Source organism: Toxotes jaculatrix, chromosome 9, assembly GCF_017976425.1.
Source record: "Toxotes jaculatrix isolate fToxJac2 chromosome 9, fToxJac2.pri, whole genome shotgun sequence".
Taxonomy (NCBI): domain Eukaryota; kingdom Metazoa; phylum Chordata; class Actinopteri; family Toxotidae; genus Toxotes; species Toxotes jaculatrix.
The window spans coordinates 14,857,630-14,871,336 of NC_054402.1; the positions used below are offsets into that span (position 1 = coordinate 14,857,630).

Sequence of the window (13,707 nt, forward strand, 5' to 3'; positions counted from 1 at the left end):
ACTCCACAGTTGTATTTCACTTGTCTCTTGTAAAATAAGTCAGTGGCAACAGGAAGGTGAGAAGATGATGCAAATTTTGTGTTTGTGTATTCAAGTGTGTAAAAATGTGTGTTCTGTGTCTCTGTGTCTGAGAATTTCTATTTGAGTTTCTGTAACTTTAGGTGTGTGTGTGTTATGCATGGTATGGTATGTGTGTGTTGGTATGTATGCATATGTGGGCATGTGTGTGTCCTTGTCAAAGTCTGTATGTTTGTGTGTCGTTAAGGCACGGCAGGTGTTTTTGGTTTTCAGGGCAGTCCAGAGGAGACCACTGCAAGGCCGGGGTGTCGGAGGGAGGCGTGGCCAGCATGCACAGCTTTGGGGCAGTCTGGCGTCAGGACGCGGCCATTCTCCCCCACACTTCCTGTGATGGACAGACGGGCCTTGTTCCTCATGGCTTCAGAAAACGACAGCTATTTGAGGAAAGATGGAAGGGAGGACATTGGAAGGGGTGGAGATGGCAGAGTGGAGAGCTTGTTTGAAAAAAAAAAAGGTCTCAGATATAAAAACTGTACAACAAATGCAATCACAAGTTAAAGACACAGAAATTTCTATAGAAATACATGCACTAAAAACGCTTATACATGCATGTGCCTGTACACACACTGTACACACAAATACGATAACAATTAGAAAAGTCTGAGGGTGCAATCACACATACTGTTAGTTAAAAAAGCTTTGTTTTTTGCATCCCGGTCTATCTTTGTTGTTGAAGCTATTACCCTGGACGTTTGCAAAGGGCCCTCAGCATTTTTCACAATTTTCTAGCATTTAAAAAAAACAAAACAAATCAATTGCTTAAAAAGACCATCAGCTGCAGCCCAGCTGTTTTTTTTTAAATATAGATCACATGGACTCAGAAGTATATTGCTTTTCGGAAACCAGCCAAATTAGAGATTTTAAAGGTCCCCTGTGGAGATCTCTTGTAAACAAAAATTTTATTTACATTCAGTGTTTCTCACCAAAACACACACTGTGTCCCTGAGTTCTAACAAATGTGTTGAGTGTATTTAACATTGAAAAGCAGATTTTTGTCATATTTTACATCGTGCTTTGTTCACAGCCACATGAGAGGTTTTAATTGGTGCATTGCTATGTTTTCTTAGCACATTACTGCTACCAACTGTTGATTAGTGGAACTGTGTGAAACTACGGCAGGATGCTCTTGTGTGTGATGTGAATGCACCCCAAACATAAACACATTCAGGTCCCACTAAGGCTATCACACTGTTCAAATGCCAGCGTAGTTCTAATGAAGGCAAAAGTAGCTGTGAAAGCAGGCAACAATCAACAAACATGTACAAAGAGGACAACAGGATTTAGGTTGTAGACATCTGCATTTCATAGGTGACCATGCACTTCTGGGTTCTGGGTTTCAGTAATCTGACAGATTGAGGTGAGGATTTGGAAGGATAGGATTTGGAAGGTGAGGACTTTGGAAAGACAAAAGGAAGACATGAAGGAGTGAGTTTTCTTTTAAGGTTTCAGATTTATAGAGAGGGAGTGACTGACTATACTGCTCAGAGTAGGGTGACACTTCATACAGATGGGCTACTCTGTGATTTTTATGTAAAGTCTGCTGCTGTTGGATGAAAACATCATCTCTGACAGCCAAAAACCTTTATTTTCAGATAAATAGCCATGTGTTCTAATTGGGACATTTCTTAAAACATCTCTTACAGAGAAATCATTGGCAATTTAGAGAGAATAACATCTGTAAATGATGCTAGGAAAGAAAACATAGTTCATTTTCATCTTTGATTTCAGAAACATAGCACTTTGATGTTCTGCTTATAAACTAATGGACTTTATACAGTAGCTACTTGTAAAAAAAAAAAAATTGGATACACAAATTGTAGGGCAAAATAATAGGCCATTATATGTGTTATTTTTTGTTTATAAAACAGCCAACTGTGTTTGGAAATACACTGCTAGAAACAAAAGTTTGCCCCCCTCCTCATTCTGATGTATCGCTCATTTAAAAACTACAGAGAAAAATATAAGTGACTACTCTACAGCAACATTTAAGGCGATTTTCAAGAAACATATGTATATATGTATATAAGTATATATGTCATCACATCACATGTCATGACATCATATATATATATATATATATGATGTTGAATAGCATTAATGCAACTTGAAACTCTTTTGGATGATTAAAATCACGCAAATATGGCGTACATCCAGCGTTTCACAGCAGAGAACAGTCATGGGGCAAAATGCTGTTAAGATCAGTGTTACTGCTTCTGAATGTAGTGCAAAATGCTCCACTATCAAAATGGTTTATCTGTGGTTAACTTTATACTTCATTTAAAGTTGGTACTTTGAACAGATAATTGCCCATATTTAGTGTACTGCATTTAGCTGCCTTTTATTTTTGCATCCTCTGTATTGATCCTTCTAATTATCTCAAGGTGACCATCAAATACAGCCTTAGCAGATCATCAAAATGAACTCCAGTGTTTCCTTTCACTTCAGTTAATTGCTCTTTTACATCAATACACATGAGTCGGGTTTTTACAACAACATCACGAAGTAGCCATTCTATATGAAGTGTTTGTTTCATCAATTATTCCTGTGCAATAACACTAAGTAATTGGGCTGTTTTGAAGTTGTCAGGACTGGAATAAGTCAAAAATGCCTGTTTTGGAACATTTACGGCAGGGGTGCACAACGCCACTTTGAGGATGACACGTTAAAGGTTCAGCAGGAATAAACTACCTCTAGCTGTTTAGTGCAGAAGAAGGATTTTGAACTTTCATTGTTATTGTTGGTAAATTGAATTTACATGTATTTACATGTAATTTACATATATACGGCTCTGACCAAATTACATTTAAAACAAAGACAAAAAAGACCTAGTAAATGCCAATCTCTCAGGCAATCAAAATAAACCACTGCCACTATTTTGGTTAGCTGCTGTGTTTTGTTTTAGGCAGAACTAGAAGTTGAGATTAGTAAATACTTTTCCTCCATTAGGGACTGACTAATAATCAGTAGTATTTTATACAGTAACCATTTGAACACAGAGATTCAGAGCTTAAAAAAACTCATTACAACTCAATGGTGGTAGTGAGTTTTGGCTGCAGGTTGACTAATATCAATGGACAAAAATTAAAAGCAATTAAAGACTGCTGCTGGGCACAAATTCATCCTCCTATTTCATTTGTTCCCTTTTTAAATCAGTATTTAAAGGGAATATTGTCCAGCAGAAACTTTGTTCAAGCTGTCAAAAGCCCAGTCTCACCCTAAAGTGGTTTGAATTGGCTTTCATGCCCACCTCACAAACGACCTCACCCATATGTTTTTCTGACATTTCTGACGAGGAATTACTGAGAAGTCTAGTTACAGTATGAAAATTATGGTGAAAGACTGGACATCCAGGCATAAAAATGTCTTACAGTGTTTTTCTTCCTGAGATATCTATCACAGCATGGGTGAAAAAGTTTTAGTTAGACCCAAATCCATAATGATTGGTGTCCACACGTTAGCTAATTAATTTGTAGCTAGAAGCAGTCTCAGAATTTAATGAGGAACAGCTCACTAACAAACTTTTTCGATAGCAGGATGAGTAGACCATCCCCACAAACTTAGCCAAATAATTTAGCCAAGAAAATACTGAGTCATTAGAATGAACTTTCAACACACCAGTTTTAGGCCTTAGTATGAATACACTTGTCACTTTTTATAATGCATTCCGATTATTTTTAGATCTTCAGATTATTATTAGATCAAGAGGTTCCTTTTATTCCATTCTTATTTTGTTGGCATCAATATAAACTAGACTGAAGGGTAGTGGATACTATATGTACAGTGTCAAAACCTAAATTTTTGAGTGTGTTTAATTTTTTAAATAATTTTTTAAGCAAAACTGCCAAACACGACCTAGTTCCTGCTCATCAGTTGATCAGTGATGGACATTTTTCACTATTTTCTCACATTTTATGAATCTAACGATGAATCAATTAAATAAGAAAACAATAAGCAAATGAACTAATGGTGAAAATAATTGTTATTTGAAAAATCATGTAATACAGTGGTATATATTGAGGCTGGTGTTGTACATCCCTGCGATTTTGTTAACTATTAGCTAAAATTACAATGCAGGTGCCTAGTCAAGTCATCGGCAAAAAGCATCACCGTCATCATCATCATCACCATCACCATCATCACCTGCAGCCAAAGACGATGGAACCAAATCTGTAGTCACACAAATCTAACCCCATTCTAGCCCGGGGTGAGGTGCTAAAGAATGAAAAATAACAACCGTAACAAAACTCAAAACAAATCAAAAAATAAAATAAAATCTAAGAAAATGTTAGGCCAATAAATATAGCAAACAGGCAAAATAATCTTTCATGAAACATAAAAAGCTACATTGGTTCCACAATGCTTGACCACATCCTCATCACCACATGAAGAACAACACGGTTGCGTGGGGCTGATGCGACAGCCTCTACATCGACAATACAGTAATCTACAGCACCACCACCATGATCAACACCACCATTACCCCACCTATATGGGAGCCTCTAAATCCTACCCCTATATCTTGACCCCCTCGGAGCCGTACACGTTGTACCCCTCCCTATAAGTGGCTAGATTCTGGGTGCTGGGGGAGGGGCTGGGGCAGTGGGGGGGGCTAAGGTCCACCTTCATGCGCTTGGCTTCGGCCCGTGACTTGTAGCAGAACTCGACCAGGGCCACCAGCATGGCCAGGCCCAGGCCGCCCACAAGGATGTAGAAGACCCCAGCCACGTTGGACAGGCTCAAAGCCTGGGACGACTTGTCCTGGAGAGAGAGAGCCAAAGTGGGGGAGGAGGGGAGGGAGGAGTCGATGTTGATGTTGAGGTTTTTTGAGGCCAAGTGTAAGCAGAGTCAAAAGGCGGGTGTTGGGGAAAGTGAGGTGAGATGATACGTTAGTTTAGGTAGGTGCATGAAAAGAAGAAGATTAGTAGGGATAGGGAAGAGAGGTGAAGGGAAAATTGGAAAGATGGAAGAATAATGGAGAGAAGAGTGAGGGAAGTGAATGAGGAATAGAGGACATGGGGAAAGCAAGAAGAGAGAGGAGGGGGATTGGTGAGGGTACAGAAAAAGAGGTGGGAAAAAGCAGACAGACAATAGGGTACAAAGAATTAGAGAATCAGAGAAATGGAGATTGTCAGAGAAAATATATACACAAACAAATTCCGGTATTACATTGTTATTATATTGTTCTATACTATAGTGTTCTATGTGGTTCTATGCTACTTTACATTACTGTATTATTATGAATTATCACATTATTACATTCTACTTCTACAGCTACAATTATTACTACTGTCACCACAACAGCTACTACATACATCTACTACATATTTGTAACAATCAGTACAACTACAGCACACACTACATTTCTACTGCAACACAATGATAATCAAAACAGCTTGATTCAACATCTAACTTAACAAGTAAGTCAAAAAGAGTGTAAATCACTTTTACTTAATCACAGAGCAGGCTTTAATCTGAGCGGTGATGACATTTCACAGTAGGTTTAATGAAATCTAAAGGCTCCAGCAGCTTGTTCTAAACATCTAGAGCAACTCCCATGTTCTGTCTTGTAAAAATCCCCCAAATTTCCTACTTTGAAAAATAACTGTAATGAATGATGCTGAGATATGCTATATAAATAGGCTTTAGTGCTGTAATAGCAAAGATAATTTAAATAAATGAATGCTTTATTTTACAGGTCTGTGATTTCCTAATAATTTCATAAGTTCCTGAACAAGAATAACGTAATTTGGTTCTAATTACAGGGAAAATAGAGACAGTTATTTTAGTTATAACTGAAATAGTTGTGTTGAGCTTATATGCAGCTGTTGATTGCCAGAGAAAGGAACTGCTCTTCTTAACCCAAGTAATTATTAAATTGTTTTTCATTTATTATTAAAAACTTCATTCTCCATATTTGTTAAATTGTATTGTCACCTGTTGACAAGTCACATTTTTTGAATATTCAGCTGACTTCTTGTGCACTAAGGTCTTCACTCACTAGTAATTACTTTATATTGGTCTAAATATTTAATTGTAAAGGTACAAACTGAACATTCAACCTATAATTAGCACCAAATAATAGAGTTTCTTCCAGAAAACTACCTATGATATTATTTTATGCACCTGTAAAATAAAGCATTACCAAGGATTACTCCAAGTTATGGAAATAAATAGGTAGCCTAGTCCTGATTAAATATCAACCATGAAGGCAAAAGCCAATATTTACAAAAGATTTCATTATTATTGAAGCTAAAGAAACAGTGGTATTCTTAACTGGTGAATGAGTTTCAGGCTACCATAAATGGGCTATTATATGAGATCAAAACAAAAGCATGAGTGTGAAAATCGGCTGATGATAATCGAAATTTCCATTAGAGTTCTAATGCTGACTGTAATGAAGATGGGATTGCCACAGATTGCTACAGAAACTGAACAAGAATCTATTGAGTTTAATCTCATGCACATTTAAATAGATGTGGTCCACCATCAAAATAGAAATAGGAAAGAATTTGGAGTAAATCACTACATGGACAGTCTAGTCTACTTTGGAACACATGAAAGATATGTTTCAGGCTAACTGAGAAGATGTTTAAAATGCTACTTCTAAGACAGTAGTTGCAGTAATCTGGAGCGTATTCAGGATGAGAGTTTCAGGCTAGCGTTCTGTGGGCCGCAGCAGCGTGAGACTGACCTTACTTCCAGAGTCCTTGGGTCCACACTCTCCCTTGTCATACCACCATTTGTTTTTCAGTTTGTCTAAGACGCCTGCTTCGCTCAGTTTCAAAACTGCAAGGTTTACCGGGGTTCTTCGCGTGTAAAAATAACATAAATAACATCATAGGTCATGTTATTTTATGTTATTAGGGTATTTCACATTTGCATTGCACAGCTCAGTCACATAGAAACTTTTTGTTTAGATCAAGTGACCTAGCATGGATCCCACTGAGTACATGTGTGTATGCTCGTTGAGGAGGGGCTGGGGGGAGCGAGGAGCTAAGGCGAGCTACAGACATATGAGTGGGACCCACCTTTGTCACTTCAGGTAACACACCCATACTGCCCCAGCTGATCGTACACTGAACCAGAGGCAAGTACTATTAAGCCAGGACTGTTGGCATCAGGCTAGCACTGTAATACAACTGGGAGAGTGAGTTGCAGGTCTGGATCTGCAGCTGAGGATTTCATAATCTCTACAGACTTTATGGGACAGAGGAAGCTCCTATCTTGTTACAAGAATGGGACCCCACGTCCCTTCCTTATACTTGTACTTGTACTTGTACTTATACTTATACTTATCTCTTCACTCTAACTCTAACTTGATGAATACTTAAAATACTTGCATTGTCACTGTGAGCATGTTAGTTTGCTATCTGCCTCATACAACTGTTAGTCTGGTTGTAGACTTTTTAAACTTTACAAGAAGCTGGATGGACTGACATGTTTTATATATTTGACTAAACTTATACTGTTATTGTATTAAAAACACAGGAGTTAAGATGTGAACAAGCATCAAATTTCAGCTTTGCCTAAAGCATTCAGGAGATAACAAGAATATATTCAGGACCTACTTGTAACAAAAAGTTGTATAAATGTTTGATTCTTTAATACAATAAAAAAATAAAAAATACCCTGAACAGAATTGTTGAAATTCTAAGAACCAACAGGAGAAGAGTGAAACTTTATCCTGTAATTGCATTCTGCCTCTATCAATTATTCATCTTCCCCTCTGCCTCAAGTCAACGTGAGACGAAAAGAATCCGAGAGCTATGATTTCACTTGGGTCTCATTTTCCCATTAAACGTTTTAAAACCCGTTAAGTCTGCAATGTACTTGAGCAGCAGATTTTTAGCTGCAGGAGTGATAAAGTTCAGTTTGGAGTCTTTTTGTCATTCTTGTTCTTTGACTCTCACTCGAGACTCCCTTCTTTTCTCTCCTCTTCCCAGAGCTGCCACAAGGTGGCGAGTATTCCTGTCTTGGCAGAAGCTCTCTCATCTTTTTCCACATATCCATCACTAAACCCTCCTCCCATTACCTTGCACTCTGTCCTTCCAGAGTATTACCAGGCATTACCAGATCTATGCCAAACACATTTGAAAATGGTTATTATTATTGGGTGAGCTTTATTTCTCTTGGAAGGCACTCACCCACAAAGAAGGCATATTTCCCTGCATGATTTTGAAAATGAAAAATTATGATGATTCAACACTTTTTCTTTTAAAAAGCATTTTGGGTCTCTAAAAGACACAGCCAACTGGTTTCCTTCAAAAATGCCATTATTTTAGTTTTTCTTTACCATGAAATAATATTCACTTTTCTGCGTCTCAACAAGCAAAGTGTTGTACCTTTATCACTGTGTCTGAACCTTTTGTACAAAAAGGCACACACCACTGACAACAGATGCAACGCTGTGCCTATTTTTGAAGCTGCAGGGTGTCTCAGGAGATTTTAGGGTGTCACTTTTGCCCTCCCTGTTTTCTGCTTGACTCTTTGCCAGGGCAGATGCATGCGTTACTCTCCCAGGACGGGGACCGTCGCGGGCTGCTCAGCCGGTGAGCGGCCCCCGTCCCCTAGTGGTGGGGTGGGCAGACAGAGAGGGCTAACCTTGGAATCCCCTCCCCCGCTGCCACATTCTCCTTTGTCATACCACCACTTGTTTTTCAATTTGTCCAACAGGCCCTGCTCGTTGAGCTTTAGCACGGCCAGGTTGACCGCGTTTCTTTAAGTAAAAAAGGAGGGACAGATAAGATAGTTTGGTCAGAGTAGAGGATGGAGGGACAGACAGACAAGATGGACGTGGGGACCACAGCCAGGAGGAAGAAGGGGAGGGAAACAAGGAGGAGAGGGAGGAGAAATCAGTGGGATTGAAGGGACAAAGGTGGGTTAGTGGGGAAGGATGCACCCCAGACAACGCTCTCTCTTACTCTTTCTCTTTGACTTTCTTTCTACTTCAGAGATTTTTTCCCCTCATTTATTTCTGTTCATCTCACATTTTCTATTTTTATAAAAATTTCTTCTCTAATTTTGTGTTATTTGTTCTATGCATCTCTCTTCTGCCGCTCTCCTTTCCTAAGAGGATGCTCCACAGTGAGTGTCAGATTGCGGGTATAAATTGTGTTAACCAGGTCTCTGCAGCCTGCTGATGGTGCTCTTGCCCCCTCCTGCTGTCTGTACGTGTGTGTGTGTGTGTGTGGGTGGTTGTGTGGCTCCAGTTTCCTACAGCCCTCCTGCTCACACCCCTGAAGGGATTGACCTCCAAACAAAATTCAGGGACACAGGGCTAAATATTGGGCATTCATGTTGGCATGTTCATGAAGAGAAGAACTGCAACCCATTATTTCAGCACATTACCAAAATCAGATTTGAAACCCACTTGAAATAGGTAAATCAGACGTTGATGATAAAGCATGGCTTTTTAAAAACATTTTAAAAGAAGTTCCACTGTGGAATGCTTCAACACTCGGTACTTTAGCGTCAGCTTCTAAAAAAAAGGAAGCCATCCTTTTCAAAATGCTGAGTTTTGTCATTTAGTTAGATTTTTCAAAAACATACTCTACCTTGTGAATGCTGTGCCATTTAGAAGCAAACCTGCTGCTGTCAGATGTCAGTGCTTCTCACTGGCACTTCAGCACATCACCCAGAAGAGTTCAAAGAATCCACGCTTTCAACTGTGTCCTCATGCAATAATAACTTTCACAAAAAAGAAGAGATGACAAGGTGGATTACATATGAGAAATTTTCAAATTTCTCCAAGTTCATTTTGGTACTGTACTGACATGAACTGTAACCAGTGGTTTCCTGGTACGTAATGTACATTAAATCTAAACTGCTATGTTAAGCTTTGGAACATGTGTGGCAGTATTTGTACTGGAACAGTAACCAGCAGTACTGATGATTGTTCTGATATTCACCAAGCACTGTGTTGTCCACTTTTAATCTGCGCCAGTCTTCACCACTTCACTATCCCTGCAAGTGTGTCTCGATTGCCTCAATGCGTAGCCTGTTCCCTAACTATAATGTCCACATAAGTGTCTTCAAAAGGATGGCTGCAGGAGCTGCATGATTTTGTCAGTTTATTCCCCACATGTCCTTTATGAAGTCATTTTGTCTTGTCTCTCTTTCTTTGGTATTCTTCTGTTTTTTACCGCTACCTGTAAAAGACATTGCTGTTGTTCTTTTCGTCTCCTACTACCCTCTGCTGACCACTATTTTGTGAGATGCAGCAATCATCCAGGCTAATCTCTACAAAAAGGTCACTGCAGTCACTGACTGCTTGTTTGTTAGTCTGCCCCCCTGTCTGTACACCTGCCAATCTGTAAGTCCCATCTCATCTCAGTGTGTGATGGCAGACTGCAGGTAAGAGATGCCTGTGACTGAAAGGTTGTCAGTTCGGGACCATGTAGGAAAGTAAAACACTCGTTCCACTCAGCAAATATTGTGCTTTTCCATTCACTATTTACATGTATATGCACACACTTTTCATGTTGTTTTGCCAATGCTAAATTGAAAGGTGTAAAACCCTCTATAGGTGCAGCTCCCTGAGTAAAGATAATCAAGAGATTCAGAGAGAGACAGTGTTCTCTGGGGTGATCTAAGCTACAGGCCATGACTAATCTCATCAGCATAAGAGGTGTGGATGAAAACAGTTCAAACATATCTGTGAGTCATGATAATAACAGTCACATATCAATAATCATATCAAGAGTAGCTATACTTCAGAAAGCATACATTCCTAACATTCATTTTAATCATCAGGGTATTCATTCTCCTCATCAACATCATCAAGTCAAAGTAGCGATGTGATTAGTGCACCGAGAGGAGAGGCAGGCTCACCTGACGTGCACACTCCCAGCCACATGTGTGCACCAGGTAGACTTGGTTTTCCGCTGATTGAGAGAAGCCAGAGACAACCGTGGATAGTCCCCAGAATGTGTTTTGAGGGGCGGGTGTAAAAAGAGACCTATCCACCCGCTGTCTGTCACTTTTCCCCCATAAACGGAAAAACCTTTTTTGTTGTTGTTGTTGTTGTTTTTGAAAAAAACATGGGATAAACTACAGTGACTATGGTTTTGAGGGACTTGTTTGCACCACACACAGGGGAAAGTTATAGGAACGGGATGTGAGGCTGATGTGCTGTTTGTGTTTTGCCTTTCATAAGGCAAATCTGAGATGCTGACAGAGAGAGAGATAGAGGGAAAGAAGAGAGAGCAAGTGGTCCGGCTTTCCCAAATTTAGTCAATTATTTTCCCTCAGCAGGCACTTGTCACATTGTGAAGACAAAGTCTCTATACTGCTGTCACAGTCACCTGAAAAATGAATTATTTGCATTGCTAGCATTCCTCAGTGAAATTTACTGGGACTGTTACTTTAGGCTGCCGTTAACAAGGCGCACAGACAAATGTCTGCTGAGGGAAAATCAAAACAAAAGGACCAGCTTTAGTACCTATATTATATTCAGTCGCTTTCTCATTTGTTTCCTCCATCTTACACTGTCTTTATTAAGACACACACACTGTCATGTATTTTTTTTAATAAACTACTGATTACTCCTTATTGTGGGTTTTAATTTGGCATTGTTCAATTACTACTCAATTACTTAAGAATTTAAGAACCATTTTCCTTTTTCATTTGTGACTCAGTATTTTTGGTGTGGGATCCTGCATTGTGATTACTTTCTAGTCCCCCCATTGTCCAGGCCCCTCTACTTCCCATTTCTCACTTTTTGTTTCCTGTTTGTCTATAAATTCCCCCTTGTGGCCCTGGATGTAGTGGCAGCAGTCTGAGGTTCTACCTCTCCTCGCGGTCATTCAATAAATCTCTTCTATACTCATCATCATCATCATCATCATTATCACCATCATGACTACCATTTCTGTGGATGAAAGGAACAAAGGGATGAGACAAGAGACAAATGGACAGAGTTACCTGTAAGGTGGCCCTGTGGAGAGACAAAGTCATGAGAGGGCAACAGGGAGGAGAGGATGGATACGAGCATATAGGGATGGACAAATGACAGTGACACAGGACACAGAAATGGAGCTAACAGGCCCTAAATTAGCAGAGAAATGGCAGGATAGAGTCAGGAAAAAAAACAAAAGAAAAAAGGGAGCCAGAAGAGAAGGATAAAAAAATCAAAAAGGCAAGAAAAGTATGATGAAATACGTAATCTACATACTCCACACACATGTCCACGTACATCGCTGCTGCTGGGTGAAAACCTATTGAATTGTAAGTAAATAAATTGTACTGGTGCCATATTATATTTTGTATGAATTATCCTTATAATTCTAAAAAAAAGTCAGACGTAACAAAATTCTTAACTTTTGGTGGGTGAGATGTTTTCACCAGGCAGCAGTGACAGGTTAATTAAGGTGTAGTATAAAAGGCACAGCAGGGTAGGTGGAATATCGTAGCAATAGTACAGTATCAGCTTTGTTACTGTTTCCTATTGTTACACTATTCCACCCACCTTAACTGTGAGCCTTTCGGTGTAGCAATGCCGTATCCTTTGGAGTCCAGGTTCCCCCCAACTTTCATGGTGTCACAGGGCTTGCGCTGCTCCGTGTATTCGTTCATGGTGGACTCCAGGAGGAAGGCATACTTCCCCTTGGACTTGCGAACCCTCGCCACGCCTTCTGCTGTGGTTTTGGTGAAGACAGTCGGCTCTGCAGATTTCATATATGACCACATCTTCTCGTATACGGCTATTTTGGACCTCTGGGATGGTGGAGGGCAAAGAGGAGAGAGCAGAGGTTAATTAGGAATGAATGGGCATCCTTTGGCTCACATACAAGGCCAAATTCTCTCACAGATGATAGTTTTTGTGGTTAAGCAGGGACAGAAACATTAAAGGAAACGCCACTTACAAATGATTTCAAAATAATAAAGTTGGTGATATTCTATATTTATACTGTTAACAAACTCTAATCATACAAATCATATATCATGATAATCAAGGACTGCCTGTGTAGCTAAGTAGCTTATTCTACTGTGACAGAGACATTAATTTTTGTTTAAAAACTATTAAAATCTCATCAATGATCCCCAGTTGTCATGCGCTTTCATTACCATGAACACAGCTACTGTGGCTCATTTTGAGTGAATCCCACATGACGTACAGCATGTTGCTGCTGTGAATACTCAACAGCCAAATGTGAATTAATCCGCCACTAAAAACTGTCCTCAGTATTTTCTCCTGACTGAATAAAGTTTGATTTTTAAAAAAACTACAGTGCCTGGCTGTTTTAGTACAGCACTTAGCCCTTATGTGGGCGACCTGTTTTAAAAGATTTGTATGTTCAGTAGAAATCAGTGGGTTTAGGGCTGAGAGCCACAGACAGGACAGGGAAATTTGAAGTACTGAGAAATGAAAACACATTGTTGGCTTTTCAGGGGATTTGTTGACCCTTGGAATAGCACACAACAATGCCCGCTTTATCATTTAAGACTAGCATGTTATTGGTAATGCATCCATGCTGTGTGTCTACTTCTGGATGGCAATTCACCCCCCGCTGGTGCCCAAAGCAGCTTCTCTAACCAAAGATTTGATTATTCAAATCAACATGTCATCCTTACTCAGACAAACAGGAGAAAATCTGAGATGTAAATATGAGAACTGGGGAGATGAAAACA

The 13,707-nt window shown here is 39.5% G+C and overlaps 1 protein-coding gene across 2 annotated transcripts in view; it reads right to left on the reverse strand.

Annotated features, from left to right (window-relative positions):
- Positions 1–287: 287 nt before the first annotated feature.
- The window catches only part of gria4a (glutamate receptor, ionotropic, AMPA 4a), a 91,624-nt gene continuing 78,204 nt past the window's right edge, over positions 288–13,707 (reverse strand). The window contains exons 15-18 of one of the 2 annotated variants that reach the window (XM_041045775.1): positions 12,545–12,792; positions 6,770–6,884; positions 4,699–4,836; positions 288–452 (exon numbers count right to left, since the gene is read on the reverse strand). In XM_041045775.1, coding sequence (XP_040901709.1) covers positions 288–452; positions 4,699–4,836; positions 6,770–6,884; positions 12,545–12,792 — 666 coding nt within the window. Of the gene's footprint in view, positions 453–4,698; positions 4,837–6,769; positions 6,885–8,679; positions 8,795–12,544; positions 12,793–13,707 lie in introns of both variants that reach the window. The other variant, XM_041045774.1, reaches the window with a different exon arrangement.